Source organism: Tinamus guttatus, unplaced genomic scaffold (genome assembly GCF_059628265.1).
Source record: "Tinamus guttatus ecotype Peru unplaced genomic scaffold, ASM5962826v1 Tinamus_guttatus_pri_ptg000209l, whole genome shotgun sequence".
NCBI classification, from domain to species: Eukaryota; Metazoa; Chordata; class Aves; order Tinamiformes; family Tinamidae; genus Tinamus; species Tinamus guttatus.
In genome coordinates, this window is record NW_028288743.1 from 160,128 (window position 1) to 179,454 (window position 19,327).

General features: G+C 37.8%; 1 protein-coding gene across 1 annotated transcript in view; it reads left to right on the forward strand.

Moving 5' to 3' along the window:
- NEBL (nebulette) overlaps positions 1-19,327 on the forward strand; it is an 83,231-nt gene that overhangs the window by 13,941 nt on the left and 49,963 nt on the right. Inside the window, exons 6-9 of the mRNA XM_088524331.1 lie at positions 7,518-7,619; positions 9,154-9,255; positions 15,914-16,021; positions 17,375-17,479. Of these exons, the coding sequence (XP_088380457.1) occupies positions 7,518-7,619; positions 9,154-9,255; positions 15,914-16,021; positions 17,375-17,479 (417 nt within the window). The remainder of the gene's footprint in view (positions 1-7,517; positions 7,620-9,153; positions 9,256-15,913; positions 16,022-17,374; positions 17,480-19,327) is intronic.

Genomic DNA, 19,327 nt, shown 5'->3' on the forward strand with positions numbered 1-19,327 from the left:
CTTTTGGGTTGATACACCTATTATATACAACTGAAAGGAACTGTACGTGGTATATTTTGATATTCATTAGTGTTTTTTTTTTTTTTTTTTTGCTGTAATGTATTTTCTTCTATATTTAGAAGTAGTATTATGTGACTTTTAACCTAAAGTGCATTGGAAAGTGTTAATTATTATTTATTGATAGCAATAATTATTGTTAAATATTATCAGTATGAAACAAAATTACAAAGAAAGGCTTGCTGGAATCATATGTACTTACTTGAATCCTAAAGCTGTATTTACATAATACTCTTCATTTACATAAACAGCAGTGTGGTTTCAGTATCTTTTACTGTCGGCATTCGTATAGTTCTGTGAGGGGTCTCTCTATAGAGGAGAGAAGAGGGATATTTTTGCCCTGATCTTGGACACTTTTATGCACATGAATAACTTTATTCCCATCTCATGAATAAGTATCTAAATGAGTTTCAAAGGACAATTCATGGCTGAATTTAGAGAACCTGAGCCACAGAGTTCAGTTTGATGCTTTGAAGCATTGTTTTATGTGGTTGATGAAAGTAGTTGTTCATAATTTACAAACAAATTAGAGTATTTAGGAATATTTCTTATGTTTTTTTTACTGCTATTTTTTGAATCATCAGGTTTTCACAGTATAAAAGTATAATAATTGTGTTTATGTTTTTTATTAGTATCGAGTGAGGTTTGAATTCATGGTCTCTTACGCTAGCCCAATATGTCATTGTTGGCATCAGAAGTACTGGGAGGATCAGTGTTTTGAATTATAAAAATGCATCTTTGGGGAAAAATGTATGCTAGTTTTAGGTTTTACAAGAGGTTACTTATGAAAAATGTGAATTTTAAGAGAAAATTGGTTGGAATAGTGAGATCATTTTAAAGGGAACACAAAATCTGTAAGAAGAGCCAAAAAGTAAATGCCTTCAAAACTAAGGTCCATTTCTATTGTTCATATGTAACAAAATCAAATCAGTTAGGTATGCGATTTTATTCCTCTTTTATTTCTCAGACAGCTTGGGTATTTGTTTGTTGGAAATAATATAGAGAATGAAGCTTTGAATTGACTTTGAATTATCCTAAATGTATCTTATCTTCTGTATGGACAATGTAACAAACACTATTAGTAATGTAGGCAGAAAGCTAAAGTCATCCTTAGAAATATGTCCATACGTGTAGAAACTTGACAGCTGGCCACTGATGGAAAGGCTGCTGGAAAACTTCAGGGAAGCATTATGTTTGAAGAATAACTTCTTCTACTGCTGGGAAATACCTGAGCAGGAACTCCCAGAGGTAATTTGCAACGTGCCATGATTACAGAATTCCCTCTTCCTGTCAGACTCTGGCTGTCTCTGCTGTTGGGAATGTCAGGATGTCAGATTGACAGAGGATAAGAGCTGCAAACCTGAAATCCACTCCTCATAAGCAGGAATTTGGTTTTACTTAACAGGAGGAATGATGGTGGTGTACTAGGGCAGGAAATAACATTGGGAAGAGAGGTGGGAATCCATCTCGGAGTAGGTGGTGGGATCACGAGGAATATGAAACTATTTTTTGCATCAGATTTTTCACTGTCTGTGGATTAGTGTGCAATTGACAAATTGGAGAATCCCAATGCAAAAACCACTCCCTATACACTACAGCTGTACCTCACTCCTGATAGAACTAATGAGAGCAAGGTACAGATGGGTGAGTAAATTAAATTCGCTTTTCTTTTACTCTTACGGCAAGGAAAGAAAGACAAAAAGACAAGCACAAGAGGTGGAGGGTGTTTTGATGAAAGATAGCTTTTAACAGCATGTTAAAAATAATGAAAAAATATGAAGGGAAGTATTCTCAGCCTAGATAAGCTTGAAAACCACGCAAACAAATCTTCCAAAACCAATAGAAAACTCAAACCAGTTAGTTTCACTCTAAGAACTGCATTTTTGTAGTTATTCAAAGGGAGCTGTGATGGGATGCAGATACACTGTTTTTACATGGTAAACATGGAAGTTACGTATATTCTATTATTGTTCAAGGGAGTTATCCAATACTGTGGGTAATTACTTGAGCACCATGTTGAATGCTTCTTAATGGATTTCTTGTTTTATAAATAAAGGTTTAATTAGGACTACATGAGTTTTTGTGTTTCAGGCAGAATACAGAATAGTAAGGATCCTAAATGTGAAATATTTGTCTCCTGGATCTTGGACTATTTGCAGAATCATGGCCTTGAGAGGTGCAGTGTAGAAAGGGAAACTACTGAGGGAATAGCAGGACAAAGCTCTTTTATCCACCACTCAGTACAGTATACCTATGGGAGAAGAATGCATGTTTACCTACAATGGGCTGCCAACTCAATTCAACCTTTTACATGCAGGGTTTGCATCTAATAGGATTAGGATGTGTTTAAGACTATTTACTCAGCCTTAAAATAAGGCTGACATTTATACTCAACTGTGTGAAAAGTGCAATTTCCTTCAAAAATTAAGACTGTATTCAGCTTACAATACGTTGGTGCTGACATTTTGAAACTGTCATGTGCTGTAGACCTTCACACCACTTTGAATATCATTAACACACTGTATAAGAGTGGGTTGAAGCTGCATAATAGGGAAATACTTTAAAATCTCTTGAACAATGCGATCATGTATGAGAAAAACATCCTTATTCATGCTTCCACTGAGGGAAATTGCTCTCAAAAGAATAAAAGTGACTTTTTTAATGATAGGGAATTGAAAAATTATTTAAATACTGTATTAGGTGAGTTTGTCCAACGTGAGTACTTTTCTCTGTAAATTGTGTTTTTATTTTGTGAGAGGAATGTTCATGAGGGGCCTTTGCCAACAAAGGCATTTGAAGAACAGTGAAGGAAGAACTATCAGGCTACCTTATGTCTGCATTTTGTTGATGTCTTTTATCTCATCTGGGAATTTCTAAACTTGGGTCAAAAATTAGATGGTGGTCCAAAGAAAATTGTGTCTCACGAAATAGTGGTTTTCCTTATGTGTAGCTGAGAACAAAACAGATTGAAGAAAGAGAGTAGATGAACAGCAGAACTAGATGATATTTTTTTTAAGAAAGGAAAATATTGTCCCAGGGTAAAAGCTGCACACTGTGTTCTGTTAATATACTCAAAGGTATGGATCCCAGATTTGCTTATTCCAAGCCATGATCTGTCACAGAGCACCCTGAGTAGCAAAATAATGTTAAGGCTTTACAGAGCAGTTTACATATTCTGCTTGGCTAAAATTACTGTTTCTTCTCACAGCATTATATTGTATGAAATAAGCACATTGTTATTCTGATATAAGAAAGCCAGGAAAGACTCATCTGTGAGTATCTAAAGGGTGGTATGCAGATCTGAGGTCAGCACCCTTGTTCTTATGCTTATATTCCAAGCAGTGCTGCTTTTAAAAGGTTTTGAGAATTAAGCAAACATTTACTATATATGTATGCTTTTTTCAATACAAGTTATATCAGTAGCAGCAATTTATAATGTCCCACTGACTTTCTAAATTTGATTATTTAGGAAGTCTGCATTGTCTTTGACGTATGGCTTTTTCCCTGTTCATAATTTTGTGCAATCACAATCCATGCACAAATGAGCAGATCTTAAACTGAGTGTGCTTAAACAGCTTCAATAACATCCTAGAATTTTTCAAGTTTGTTTGGATGCAGCTCATGTTAAAGCAAGCCTTGCTTCTCCTGGCTCTCTGCTTAGTGTCTACGTTAGAAAAATCACCTTACACTGACTAACTTTCTGCTGACAGTGGTTGTCAACAGCAGGTCCCCCTGGGCTACTTCCAACTGGTGCTGAAAATGATGTGTTTACTCCTGTTGTAATTGGGACCAATCAATTTTCAATCCCATTACTAGCGGGACTGACTGCATCAATCTGTAATGGGCCAGAAAGGTGTTTGTCTCTTCTACATGAGCGGGAGAGGTAGCTTTCACCACCATTTGAGCTGGAAACCAGAAGGGTTGTTGCCATTGATGATTTGCACCAGCTAGTCATTCTCAAGTGCTGCTGGACCCCAAAATGAAGCAGAGAGGGAAGGGGCAGCCACCCAGCTGACAGATGGATGGTGAGCAGACTTGCTGCCATGTGAAAATACTGATCAGGGACGAGCAGCCAGAGACAAATTCTCTTGCTGGTAGCTGCACCTAGCTCCTCAGCAGCCTCCATGTCCATCTCAGGAAAGCAAACTGCCACCATAGCTTTGTGCGCATCCCCTCACAATTCATTCTGGCTCAGAGTTGGAATGAGAAAGGAGACAAAATATTGCAGGAAAGGCCTGAATCTTTTAAGCTGATTGAGTCACTAAATAGTAGAAGTTTCCATTTCTTGTTTATGATCCTGAGGTGTTTTGTGGATATAAAAGAAATCTTTTTGCTGTGCAGCATTGCACCCCTGTGCACTGGCACTGTGGTGAAAGGTGAAGCATCTTCAGGGCTCTGTTGGGGGGAATGTATCAGCACATTCATCCTCAGTGGACCTCATGCCTCATCAGCTGGAGGCTTGGCCCTATTAAAATTAGTCTACTAATTATGAGCAAGGCCTGAAGATTTGCCATGCTTTGCAAAAGCTACTGGCAAGTCCAACTGTGTAATCACCATTGGGATTAAAGTTGGGAAATAGCTTTTGTTTAGATCGTCATTAGTTTTATGGTTGTTTCTTTTAAAAACAAATCAGCAATGTAACCACTTTTTAGTGCACTTTACAACACTTTAGTTAGTATTTGTAATCTAGGCCTGGCAACTTCAGAACTAAAAATGGTACAAGTTTTTGCCTGTGTGTGTGTCTTTCTTCCTCACATTTCCTCCTGATCTTTTGTAATTCTCCACTTAGGCCTTTCAGTGGTGCTCTAAGTTGTCAGTATCTCTGTTCCTTTTTCTTCTCTGAAAGACAGTTGGAACAGATGTTTCATATGTCTGCAGTCCTCATGAAAACGAGTAGTTCTTGAGCCCATGATGATGATTTTTGGTAGAACCTGAGCAACCCTTTGAAGTTAAGACTGAGTAGGGGCTTTCTGTAATGCCTTGAGGCATTAGGTCAGGATCCTTAAGTCAAGGTTTAAGTCCCTTGGTAAGAGGCTGAACAAACAAAGAAGAAAAGATGATCCCTTCCCTGGGTATTTCTGCTGTTGCCTTTCCTGTTGCTTTCTCTTTTGCTTGAGCAGGATAAGTTTTCTCTTCTCCTCTTTTGTGGATGCCCCGTTTTTTCATTTGCTGCATGCCTGTGGGTGCCCACCCTGCCTGGTGGCTTAGTCCCTCCTCCAGCTGTTCCCTTTCTTTCGCAGAATAGCCAGAATAGCTGTGTAATAGAGGCCAGTGCACTGTCCCAATGGGAAAGGGTCAGCATCCAGGGATTGAGGTTATTCAGGAAATGGGAAACATATTTTTTCTTTCTTTGGCCTACCTCTGACAAACTACTGTTCTGCTGCATAACATTTTTATTCTCACCGGAGTATGACAAGCTGCAGAATGGAGCAAATATATATTGCAGACATTTGTAAAATGTTAGATGACTTTCCCTCAGACATAAGTAATAGGTATACTGGTTTAGGCGCAGGAAGAATAATAATTCACTCAGAGAAAGCTATAGCAATTGGCCTTGCATCTAGTATAATTGAAAATGGTGAAATATAAAGGACTGTCACTGTCTTGTTTTTCCCCTCTCTTCCCCTGAAATTAGCCACAGTCTATTATTCTATGTACTATATGATCGTGTCATTTGGGAGAAATAAGTGACCACATTTGCTCAACTTTATCACCAATCTTCTTGATTCTCCATTGTTTAAATTCACTCCATTCCTAATTTCTATTTTGAGCACATATGCTGGCCTTTAATTTGCAATTTACATGGATGATAGGGTGCTATTCAGAAACCTGTTTCTGCTGCCTTTGTGGTTTTCACCTCACCTCATGTGGTCATTAGGATGAACAGCATATAATTAACTAAATCCGTGTAAAGCCTTGAATTGCAAGTGCTTGTCTGTACATCTAATTTCTTAAAAAGAAAAACAAAACTCCAAAGCCTAACTAAAACAAAACTTGGTTTTAACACCAGCGGTTTTAACAAGCTATAAGAAGCAGGTTTTATTTTATTGGTAGGAGACAGTTTGGGCTGTATGGTTCCAACTTATCTATTTATTTATTTTACTCCTGATTATACTTGTATGTCATTCATTGTAGGTTAAAATTATAAGATCTTATTTGTTGGCAAGCAGCCAACAGAGTGAAGCCTATTTAGCTTGTCTTCTTAGCTGAAGCCATATGGATGCAAAATTACCTTCCCATTGCCTGTAAAATATTTGCCATGCTTTTTTTTCCAAAACATTTCTACAAACTATATTTATAGAGTAGTTGGGGCAATTGAATTTGTTACATGACACCAAGAGTAAAATGTTGCATTGGAAATAGGAGGTAGATCCACAGGTTCTAACAAGAGAAGCTTCAAGCTGAGGGGATCTCTGAGGAATTTGTGGTGGCGAATTACAGTGTTGGGAGGTATGGTAACTTGTTAAGTTGTAGAACAAATCTAAAAGACTCTCCCGTAAAACAGATATTGTGCTGATATTTTCTGTGGTGTTTATTTTCTGTTTTCTAACTTTTGGATAAAGCATCGATTTTTCAGATGCTTTTAACTACCAGTGACATTTTTTTTTTTTTTTGATTATTCAGAATAACTCAGTGAGGCAACACTTGGAAATTGTCTTGGATTGGCATATGTGCTACTGTAAGGAAGAGAATAAGTTTGAGGTTTTTAAGAGGAAAAAGGATATTTTGTGGCCTGGGAGCTTTGGAGCATCCCTGAGGTTTTTGCTGTTTCTCTGATTGCTTTATTAAATGGATAATATTTGGACCTCTCCTACCTGAGGCTTAGACTTCTGGCCAAAGTTTTCCATTAGTGGCTTCTGCCCAAAAAGATTCAATCTTGTACTCCATGTGCTGGAGCACTCAGCTGCCCTCTTCCTGTGGCTGTGTCAACTAGCTGATGAGTAGAATTGTGGGGAGCGAGGAGGAGGTTGTTGGTGTCATTAATTACACACCAGCCACATGGTTGTGTGTTACTGAGAAAGGTATTCACCGTGCTAGAGTTACAGTTTCTGTTCAGTGGAGCTGCAATCTGCTGGATGGTGGTACTCAGTTTCATAGTGGAGTTTTACATTATATTTTAAAATACGGTGTACCTTTAGAATGCCTCTGAAATTTAATGACAAAACCAGGTATTTGGGTCTTGGTAGTGATTTCTTGTTCTATTATGCATTTAAATAAAACTGATTTTCATTTTAACATTTTATTTTTATACTTACGAATTTCTTACTATGATAACCCGTGTTATCTTATGATCTTATGAAACAATCCCTATCAAGCAAGATTGGGTGGGAACAAACCATATTAGGCAATTTTACTGCATCTGGTAGCTGAGTTGATAAGTAACTCAAAGATTATTTATCAATGTCACTCTTTTTTTTTGTTGTTTTTTTTTTTAAATAAAAATGTTTTCTTTTTGGCAGGTGTCATACAAGAAGGATGTGCAAGATATTCACAGATACACTGAAGTGCTGAACAGGCCAGACATAAGGATAGCAACTGAGATAACAAAGATAATAAGCAATGTATGTTCTTATGTTCTTCCTTTACTTGATCTGTATGGTTTTTTTGCCTACTAATAAATTTATTCCAGTTACACTGAGACCATGTAGAATGTTGCTAAAATACTCAAATTTCATATCACAAAGAAAAAACTTGCAAATCCAAATCCGCTGTGTAAGTTAAAAGCATAATACCTGGCATGTTACAGAATTATGGATTGCTTCTGTTCTGATGTCAATAATACAAAATATGAAATTATTAGTCACTGTTTTAAAGGCCATGTTAAGCTTAGAAAAGTTGGGCTTTGTTTCCTCTTGGTTCAAGATAACCATACTCCAAGTGGTTCAGCATGTGCTGGTGTGCCATACTACTCTTCAAAAGGCGTACCAGGCCTCTTTTCACCTTTGCACAAAAGAAGGTTGCATCCTAGGCCTCACCTTTCCTCCTGGCCCTTTCTCGGCCAACAGTAGCAGGGAAATACGATTCCTTGCTGGCCGCCTGAGCGCCTCTTGCGTGGGGCTGTCCTGCCTCAGCCCCGCACTGAGATTCTTTTCCCTCCCCCTGTGACATCTACTAATGGATAGGTCAAGGAGCAATCTGAGAAGCAGTAAAGTGTGGTGCAGTTTAATGTTTTATTGTAGGATAGTGAAACAAGGTATGTATTAAAAGCTGCAAGACAAGATTTTAGACAACGGCTAGTAGTTTCAGGTGAGACTGAAACTAAGAGGTCTGAGATTTGTGTTGTGGTTACTCAGCATTTTATGAAAACCAGAAGCTTCTAATAGGTCTTGTGGTCAACACCCAGAGTTACTAATTTCATTTACCTTGCAGAGGCTTTGGGACTTTTTTTTCCCCTTGGTCTGTTGTTACGATATATATCCTTGCTAATTTTTAGGCAGTGGGCAATTTCATTTGTGATATTGCAAAGTACCTAGTGTAGATTCATCTGTACTCTTTTTTAATGTTGTTGGATTATAGAACAAATGTGCAGTGATTTGCATGGGAGGTAGTTCAGCTAGAAAGATCACATAACAACAACCCTGTGGGACTAATTCTGCTCTGCTACACCAGTGCAACCTTATTGACATCCGGGAATATTGCAATGGCAAAGCAGAGTGGAATTTGACCTTATATTTCAAAAAAGCTGCCTTTCAGCCTAGTTTTGTTTCAAGACTATTTTCAGCTGTTACAAATAATCTTGTGTAAACTGCAGACCATGTCTTAAGAAATGCTGAGCCCCTGTAACTCATTCGGCCTTGATTGGGAGCTGTGGGAGAACAAAATTTCTCAAGCTTAAGCTATGCATTTGTTTAAAGTTGAATCTGTGAATGCTGTGTATTGTATTTCAGAATAAATAAATATTATGTTGTTAATGAGCTGAAGCCTGAGAAGGTCTTTTTCAGAGCTGATTAGGACATTAGTGAGAGCAGTGTCAATGCAGGTCACTAAATGATACTTTCTTTTCTGTTAGTTTTAATGCTTACATTTTCTATGATAAAACAAAAGTAAACAATTTAATAGCAATACACGTTCATTTGTGATGATTTTTTTTTTAAGGCTGAGTACAAGAAAGGAAGGGGAGACATGAGTAAGGAGCCTGCTGTACTTGGAAGACCAGATTTTGAACATGCGAAAGGAGTTTCTAAACTTTTAAGCCAAGTAAGATTCTCCATCTCTTACAATGACTTCATTCAGATATCCCATTCCTAGTAATGCAAGAAAAGATTTAACTTTTTAGATTATTATCTTAAATTGCTTGAAGATAATGTTCCCAAACCCATTTCCTATAGAATAGCAACAATTGGTAAATTTAAGATACTTCATAGATACAGTTTTATGCAGAAATACAAGGGACTTTGTTACAACTTGGCCTTGGTGGGGGTGGTGACTGTTTGATTCATACAGATTATCTAGGATGTCTAAAATATTAACTGTATGTAATTTAGAGGCAAATTTTGCTGCTCATTCAGTTTGAGTGGAACCTTATCCCTTGATTAATCCCACTGAACTAACTGGGGTCTTTTGTGTAGCTGCTTGCTAATGTGAGTAATGGGATCTGAATTTGGGCTGACATGTAAACCACCCCGTCCCTCCCCCTGCCACTGAACCTTTTATGTACTACTTTCTGCTACATATTAACCCCAAAAAAGAAGAATGGCAGTGTTACATTAGTTCACAACTGAAAATAAGGGACTTGATATTCAGTTCCACCCTCACCCTTTTTTTTTTTTTTTTTTTTTGGACAATTCTGCCAGTATGGATCAGCCTTATATCAAAACAAGGGATTTTTGATTGCTGACCTGTTTTTTTTTTTTTTTTTTTTTTGGAATAGTTCTTTAATAGCTCCTTGCATAACCCTTGCTAGTAATACCCTCTGGCTGCATTTAGAGCTTTTCTAAACCCAGAAACAAATGCTTCCCTTCTATAGGAAGGGGATAACTCCCTTTGATTGGAGAGGGCTCTGTCAGTCTTCCCTGAGCTAGAAAAAACCTGAGCACAGGAGTGTATAGACTAGAACAATCTCTAAATCAGTGTTCTGCTACAACTTGTTGGGAGCTAGATACTAAAGACCTTCATTAGAACTAAAATACAATGAGAAGAGCATGTTGTAGAGACCAAACTGCAAAACTGTGCTGTCTGTTTTTAAGAAGCGGATCTGCTTTTGCTGCCATCAAACATTGAGCTGAAAGTATCTGCTGCAAAAATGTTCTCCTTTTTCATATTGGAACATTGTTAATTTTGAAGTGTTAATACTGCACAGAGAGATGCACTCCCTCCACACACTTTTAGTTGTTCTGTCAATGAGAATTTCAGTATCAAAATTAGATTGTTTTCCAAGTAGATTTCTTTCTCTTGATTTGCAGTGGGTTATGTGCTTGTATCTCTGCTGATGGGCAACCTGCTAAAAGATTCTTGGTCTTCTGTGTTGATCGTCATTCATGCTTGCAAGTTAACCTTTGCTGTCTTGGAAGAGCCAGTGCTCAGACCTGGCTCAAGCCTGAGGGTCAGTTGTAAAATGCCTGTCATTTAGAAACCTCCTCTGGTGTTTTTTAAAGGATGCCTTCTCGTTTGTATCTAGATGGAGTGCAGGCTCTATTTCTGCCTGGTGGCTGACTATGCACTCATTTCCTTGCAGCCTGTTGCAGAATGTGATGAGTTTGCAGCTATCTGCAGTCACAAACAGATCCAGGGCAGATCTCTTTCCAACTGCTCTCTGTCTCACCAAGCCTGGAACCACCAATTTTTGGTGTGATTAACAATCACAATGATCAAAAAATAGCAGCAGGATAATGGGCTCCTGCAGTCTGATACTGTGCCAGCTGCATCATAAGCTTCAGCCGTGCACTTTTTATCTCTCTCTCTCTTTTTTTTAAATATATCTTTTTCCTCTTTGACAATGCATGCAGCATGTGCAAAACTGGTAGCTTTGCAACAGAGTCACTCAACTGCCAGGAACTGGGGTGGCAGCAGTTCCGGTCCGATTTGTTCTGCAGAAGAGAACATGTGGTGCACAATTTAAACTTCATTAGCACGTAACTGGAGTCCAAATAGGACAGAAGCTGTGGCAGGAAGAGAAGAACAGTTGACAAAATGTAGTTTATGTGTAGTTTATTTGTAAATCAGATTCCCATTAATCCTGTTTCGTTCAACCTCTGTAGCCACTGGGCCTCATCTGAATTTTGTGATCCTTCCTACTCCTGTCTGCCTGTGCTGATATGGCTGCTGGCAGTTTGCAGGTGCAGGGAGAATCATTCGGCTGTCCCCACCTCCTTTGATAAGAGAGCCAGTGGCCATGAGCTGTCTGATGGTTTTATATATTATTTGAGTCATTACGGCACTTGGGCACACTGATCATGAATCAAAAGCATGCTGTACAAACACAGAGAAATGGAGATGACCCTGTGTCCAAAGGGGTGCACTGGGGCATGCACCTGTGCTGTGGATGAGGAAAGGCCCTCAGTGTGGGTCACCAGTGTCCACCCTCCTCATGCAACCATCATGGCACAGATTACAAGAATTAAAAATTAGTAAAGTTAGAGATCTCTTTATTGTCTGCAGATGTCCTGGATTTTAGGGTTTACCCTTCTGTATCTGTTTTGTGCTGATGGAAACATTAGAAACTTTTTTGTGCTGAAAGTTTATAATCTTCCTTAATAGCATGAATCTATAAGCTGTGACATGCAGAGAAATATTAGTTATTTGACCCTCACAGTAAATTTGCAAAGTTGACAACTCTGATGGATGTAATGGGAAGAGAAAATGATAACATGTTTTAATGTGGTGCATATGGGTAGGTAATTTAGGGAGTATAGTGAGCAGGAGCAAGAAGAGGTCAGGCAGTGTGGGTGTAACGAAGGGAGAAAGCAATCAAAGCAAGCAGGAAGGCAAACAAAGTGAAGAAAATAGTGTTAATGTTTGACTGGCTGTATCAAGTCAGTGCACCAAATCTCTCTTTTTCTGTCCCTGTGTCTCTTTCCATTTTGTTTTGTTTTATTTTATTTTAATTTTATTTTTTAAGAAAGCTTTTAACAACAGCAGTAGCAAAAATAAGAGCTCCCAGGAGCAGTGTATTTACCCACAGCACAAGGTAACCCCTTTCTGTTGATCTGAAAACAAATAAAACAGGAACTTTGCTTGTCCTTGTGAAAAAGGAAGCTTTTGTGTCATTTTGTGGAAGGTAAGTTGCATAATAGGGGATAATTTTTGTATTTTCCATCAAAAAAATCACTTGGTCTTCATTTAATTTTTATTAGATTTCTTAAAGCTTATGATACTAAGTACTTTCCTATAGTGTTTAATTGGCTTTAGAGTAAATAATTTTGGATTTCTTGTTTTATGCTAAATCAGGCTAGTGCTTGTTGTTTTGTGGGTAGAATGTTAGAGGTAAAATCTGTTTTAAAAATATGCCTTCTGTGAGATCATCAATAACAACATGAAGAACCTACTATTTTCTCTTTCTTTGTTTAAACTCTGGTAGTGTTTTTAGGAACCAATATTTTAATTTTTTGCTTTTGTTTATGCTCTGTTTCCTTCATTATTTAAGCTGTCTGACAGGTTTTTTTAAAATTTATTTTTTTTTCATATGGTCATGAGGAAATGCTTTAGCTGTGTCTGCTTCATTCTGGGATGCCAGTGGTTGAATGCTTCAATTTTTGTAGCTTCTTTGTAAATCTGAACAGTGGGTGATGTCATCTGCCTCTGAAATCGAGCACTCCCTGTGTGAATGGCTTTGAACTGCGTGTTTGATTTAGGAATGTTGCTGCAAAGCTTCAAAAGACACTGTTCTGTCCAGCTGCAGTTCTGACTTTTATAGGTTTTGGGCAAGGCCAATGAGAAGTTTGTTTATCCAGGCTTTTTTTAATACCATTTTGGTTTTCCAGGGATCTTGTTGTGTTAAGAGCTCGCACAGGCTGCAGCAGCAGTCGGAGCACCGTGTCCGCACATTTCTTTTAAATTAACCCCTCACTACAAACTCTAAAAAAAATAAACAGATATAAGACTTTAATTAAGAAAGTAAATATGAAGCCGTCATTTTAAGCCCTCATTAGAGTCAAACTTTTGGTTAACGATGAAATTTGTAGATAAGCTTTTGCTACCAGCTGTCATTTCTACTCCCACATTTTTGCTGGCTGTTCCACCAGGTTACAATGTTGCTAAGATCCCCCCTTAAGGTGTTTTAAAAAATCATTGATGAAGTTATTTTCCGTGCTTGTTTTATATTTTTTATTTATTTTTATTTATATTTTATATTTTATATTTATAGTTATTTTCCGTGCTTGCTTTCCTTGGGCATATTTGTCCTCTAATCAACATTCATAATTTTCTTCTGTTCACAAGAGAGCTACGATCTTGTGTGATTTCCATTTCGGTGACTCATTCCTTTGCTCCCAAGCCCCCACCATCCTGCACTTTCTTTCAAAAGGAAAATAGGAAAATGCAGATAAAAATGAAAGTAAATGTACATAGAGCTTTCAATGAGATGAATCCTCTATGACACGTTGGGGTTAAATTACTGCTGCAAGTGCTCTTGAGATACTGCCAGGGTCATCTGATATTACCAAGCTGCCTCTGGTTTGCCCCAAAGCGACTCGTGTTGAGGCTGGTGCAGGAGCTGAGGTAACAGTGGTGTGGGCTTGTGAGGCTGCATGCCCGGAGGGAGTGAGAGGTGCCTTGCTCAAACAGGAGCCTTTACACTGGCACCGCTGGGCAGTTTCCTTAAATTAGGGAGCCTTCTGCACTTCAGCATCAGGATACACTGTCCCTTGAAGGCTGGATTCCCTGACTCCCACTCTTACCTTCTGCAGCAGTGATGTGATCCAAAGTGACGCTAACTAGGATTTATTACTGAGGTCTCTGGATTGAAATGTGTTGGTAAAAAAAAAAAAAAAAAAAAAAAAAAAAAAAACATTGGAAAAAGAAGTGGCATGAAATAGCTGCAGCTGGAAGATGACAAGCCAATCATGAAGAGAGGTCCCTTTGGCACTGACGTTTTCACACTTAACAAGAGTATCAAGGACCACATTGTGCATCTAGTCCATGCGCACAGTTTGAGGCCATTCGTTGACCAGGCCTTGATTCACTGGCTATTTCAGCCGGTGTGCAATGTCCTTGTGGTGTGTTCTGGGGCCCAAGGAGTCATAAGACAATTTTACTCACCATGTTGGTTGGATCCTTCTTTTTGGAGCCATTCTGAATCGGAAATTCCAACATGGTCTGATTTTTGTTAGAAGACAAGTTCTGGACACACCTTTTAAAAGAGAAAAGCCCTCTTAAGTTATTCCTTTGCTGATACAGAATGTGGATTTGCCCTTGACAAAGGCAGTGTCTTTGTATTCAGATCTATGCATTTGCAATTGATCCAAAGCCAAGGCAAATATCAAAGAATATGAACCAGATGAATTTACCAGGTACTCTTTTTTAGAGTTGTTCTAAAAGATTAGGTAGTTCATCATATTCTTGCAGAAGTTTCTTTTTCAAAGTTATAATGCAAGTGGTGGAATTCTAATGTTGTTCTTGAACATATACCGTTAGTTTCTCTTTGGGTGGCCTATATTTGGGATTCTTATTATCCTGATTAATGAAATATTGTGCGTTGTGGCTAAGTATAATGAGGTTTTGTAAGCTGAACCACATTGAGAATCTTTTGTAGTGAGGAGGAACTAAAAAGTGAAAGGAAAAGTCTTCCCACAAATAAAGCTGAGAAAAAAAAATAATTTTTGAAGCAGAATGTTTGAGGTGGTCTAACCACTTTATCAGGCATACATGTGGGAGTAGAGAAAAAAGGAATAAGGAAAAAAAAAGCTGCATATTTATTTAGTGCAGAGCGTAGCGAATTATAATGGATGTTGCATAGGCTCAGATATCAGGTGTCTGACTAACATTCATGAAAGCAGCATAATTCAGACTGAACTTTATTCTCCTCCTTTATACCCAGCTGTTGGAAAGCAGCACAGCATGTGTGCAAAGTCTCCAGATGTTTGATGATCATGCACAGTAAAGGAAGGTGAAGGAAGGAGATTTACTATTTTCTCAGTTTCATCTTTACAGATTCTCAATTCAGTTTCTGAGCGTGTTTTATGGATTTTTTGTGGTTCATCTGCTTCTATTGTCACTGCACAAATATTGCTTGCCTATCCTTGCGCATCTTACCCAACTTTTTTTTTAAACAAAAAGAAAAGACAGTGAGAGTGATAGCATACAGGCTTTTAGTTATGCTTTCCAGTACTGTAATGAGGTGGCCATTGTCCCTAAGAAGGAACTGCTACAGAGAGATTCCCAGAGATCTCATGGAAATTTATGGCACCGTTAGGAAAAGGGCTGCAGCTCTGGTGACAGCCTTGCACCCCACAGTTGCCCTAGCATTGGGAAACCAGTGGACTGGGACTCCATAAGTGATTGAAAAATTTACAACAAACGATATATTTTACAAGTGTTACCTTTTTTTTGTTGTTGATGTTGTTAAAAACACATTTTGACATTAATTACTAATAGAATGATTCTCAGTATTGGTTTGTGATGATTACTCAGGTGAGTCATATGGTTTTGTTTCTGTTTCCTTGTATAAATCCTTCAGCACCAATGATTGCACATAACAATCTTAAAAATATTTCTATTCAGTAAAATTCGGTTATGTGAAAATTACTTTGAAACCAGCACAGGACAGTCACAGATGTGGCTAACTGAGCTTCTTTAAACATCAGTGTTCAAGAATTTGTGGATAAAGCAATTGCTTTTAATTGCTCCTTTGTAGTCTGAATTCTGTTCGCCTCCTTCTAGTACTACATGTTAACATCAAATCTGTTTGTTCTGGTGGAAGGTGAAATACAAAGAGCAGTTCAGCAAGGAAATGAAGAACCACCAGTACAATCCTCTTGACAGTGTTTCCTTCAAGCAAGCACAGATTGCATCCACCTTGGCAAGTGATGTAAGTGAATTTGCTTTGTGTTTTACACATATTTGCATCCAGAGAAACCTAACATTTGTTCTCGAGCAGAAATATTTTGTACATTTTAGGGATTACTGAGAGTATCAGTCTCTGTAGTATACTGAGTCTGTATAGCATGTACAATATGTTATCCACTTTCACCACTTCTGATAAAGGTCTTCTCCAAGGGCCTGCAGCATTTTTCACGACCTTTTTACATGAGATTCATCTCACTTAACTTTGTGTCAAAAGGTATAGCAGCTTACTCTGAGCTAGTCACCTAATACTCTTTCCCCTGGTATTCAGGGAAAAAAATAAAGTCTAGACAGGCAATTCCTATGATCTATCCTTCTCGCCTGTCTTCAAGTGAGCAAAGTGCCCATTTCTCTGTTGTGGTGTAGGAGGAGGTTAAGGTGAGAGTCTCAGTCTCAGTAGCTGTCTTTTAGACTTCCTTTTGCCTGCTGATTTTCAGTATGATATTGCAAAGTACTGGAGTTACCTGGTCCAGTGTGGGTTCCTGCTGCGCAGTAAGATTGAGCAAAACTTCTATATTGTGTGAGTTACTTGTTAGCATGAAATATTTCATGGTGTATGAAATACTAAACGTCTGAGCTCTTCTTTGAGACAGTGATTCCAGATACCTGGTGATGATGCTTGTGTAAGGTCTCCACTTCTGGAGTGTGGGGTTACACTCAGAGGGAAAAGGGTCAGCCTTGGGAAGGATCCAACAGAATATGAATTGGTTCCCAAATCCGAACATTTAATTTTTAAAAAAATCCTAGGTTTGAAAAAAATAGTTCAAGTAGGCATTATTTTATTAAAAATATGTAAATTAAAAATGTTGATTTGAAATTCACCTGAATTGGTGCATAGCATGAAACAAGATCGAAGGAGACTAAATGCATTGGTGTGAAAGGTTTATCATCGAGGATAAGTACACATTTCACATGTTGCAGGGGAGCTGGACGGTGATTTTTTTTATTTTTGGTAAAGATTCACCTATCAAAAGTATGGAAGAATTCTACTGTAGGCTAACAGGAAAAAATATTTGGAAACAGAAAATAATAGAAATAATATTATGCTCATAGTTTCTTTTAAATCTGAAAAGTCATATAAAGTATGATTTTTGTTGTTGTAAGTGCTCTTTTTGAGGAAGGATTTGAGTAGCTACCAAATAAGAGAAAAATATCCTATACCGATTTTTTTCCCCCCAAATAATGGTAAACGAGCACCATCTTGTGGCTAATGCAGATTATTCAGGTAGGCACTTCACATTTCTGGAACTACACACGGTAGTAAAAACTGAGTTATTTTATACATCTTTATTTTATCTAATCTGAGTTATCATTCCAGGTGAATTACAAGAAGGATTTGGAAAGCCTACATGATCCATCCTCCGAGCTACCAAATCTGCTCCACTTAAACCACGCCTTAAATATCAGCAAAATGCGTAGTGATGTAAGTTGCCCTTATAATGAATATCTTTGGCTAGTCTGAAAGCTATCTGTAGTAAGAAATGCAGATAGTTACTGTAGAAGACATGAATTTTTGATACTTGCTCCCTGGTCTCAGTGAAGAAATGGCTTTTAGAGAAAATGAATTCTTTTATTAAAATGACTAGTATAATGGGGAAGAACCACTTAGACTTCTGGTACATGAGTATTTCTTCTTAAATTTCTGCAAACCTGCCTGTTTTTTCTTAGTTGACCTCATCTACTACTTACCTTGCATATCTTGTTTTACCTAAGGTCTTTTATATTGCCTTTCATCTGCAGGACTCCAAGCACTTCACTGAAGTGACCATTATGCCCGCTTTACATTTGGAGCTCTTGCATAAACAGCCTTTCAAGCACTTTTTTCGCAGACCATCCTTGTCTAAGACTTTTCTTTCCCTCTAAATGTGTTGTTTCCCACACTGGATCAGGTTATAGGCACAGCCTTCTTCCTATCACGTAACAGGAGATGTGCCTCGAGGGTCCCAGGAGTAAGAGGTGGTAGGATTGCAACGTGAGGGGAGGAAGATGTGGGACCACCCACCCTTGGCTTCTGTGCAACATTGAAGCTTTTCTGCTACATGCTTAGTGTTAGTAGGCTGCTCAGCTGCATTTGCCAGATACATTTGGCTTTTTGACTCCAACACCTGGAGAAAGGCTGTAGCACTGCTGTGGAAACATGTGAGGGGGTGGTGGTGGTAGGAAGGAAGGCTGGGTGCTGTCAGCAGAAGTCATGAGCCCTGGTAAGTGGTCTGCAGCTTATTCTGAGTCAGTGCCGCCTATGGACACTGTATTTTGTCTGGACTAGTTGTAGCTTCCTTCAATAACATAAGAACATGCATTTTTTATTGCTGGTTAAATGACTGTCCTCAGAGTGGAATTAATCAATTTGTCATCTTAGATGGGACAAAAACCTGGGTTCTCCCTAAGACTGCCCACTGGTGGATGTTTTTTCTTACTGAATGCTTTGCAGATCCCTGAAGTCCCTGATAGCTGTTCGTTGATTATAGGAATCTCAGTTTTCTTTTTTCTTTTTTCTTTTTTCTTTTTTCTTTTTCTTTTTCTTTTTCTTTTTCTTTTTCTTTTTCTTTTTCTTTTTCTTTTTTCTTTTTTCTTTTTTCTTTTTTCTTTATTCAGATTCGGCCCTTCCTTAATCATCTCTTTGAGTTGCATCCCTTTGCAGCTTTTAAATCTTTTGCTGTTGTGGATGCTCTTGAGACTCTAATGGATTTCAAGCTACCCAAAAAAAAAAAAAAAAAAAAAAACAAAAACCAAAAAAACCCAGGAAAATAGATGTATTTGATTTTATGAAACCATGTAAATAAATAAGACTTTAGAAACCACATCTGATGCTGAAGTTTAGACTAGTAAAAATCTGTGAAATCTCCCTCATTTCATTTTACATTTTTAATTTTTAAAATTCAATTAATTAAACAATGGAGTAAAAATGTGAAGACAATATCTGTAAATGGAGGCAAGTTTATTTTAATTCCACTGCAGAAGCTGTTTTGTTGGTGACATTTATAATTACTTCCACTAGGAGGCAAACAGAGACCATCACATCTGTTCCTATATACACCAAATGTAAAAAATAAAGAATATATACATATATTCTTTTTTCAGAAAATAAACATTTGAATTTTCCATAAAGAGGAGAAGTGCTTTCTCTTGGAATTTATAATATTTTTATCATATCCTTTTTTTTAAAAATCACATTATACTTTTTTTTTTTCTTCAAGAAAATGGAGGTATTTTAAATTCAAATTTAGCATTGGAACTCCTGAAGTGTGGAACTAAGACATTCTTTATTTTA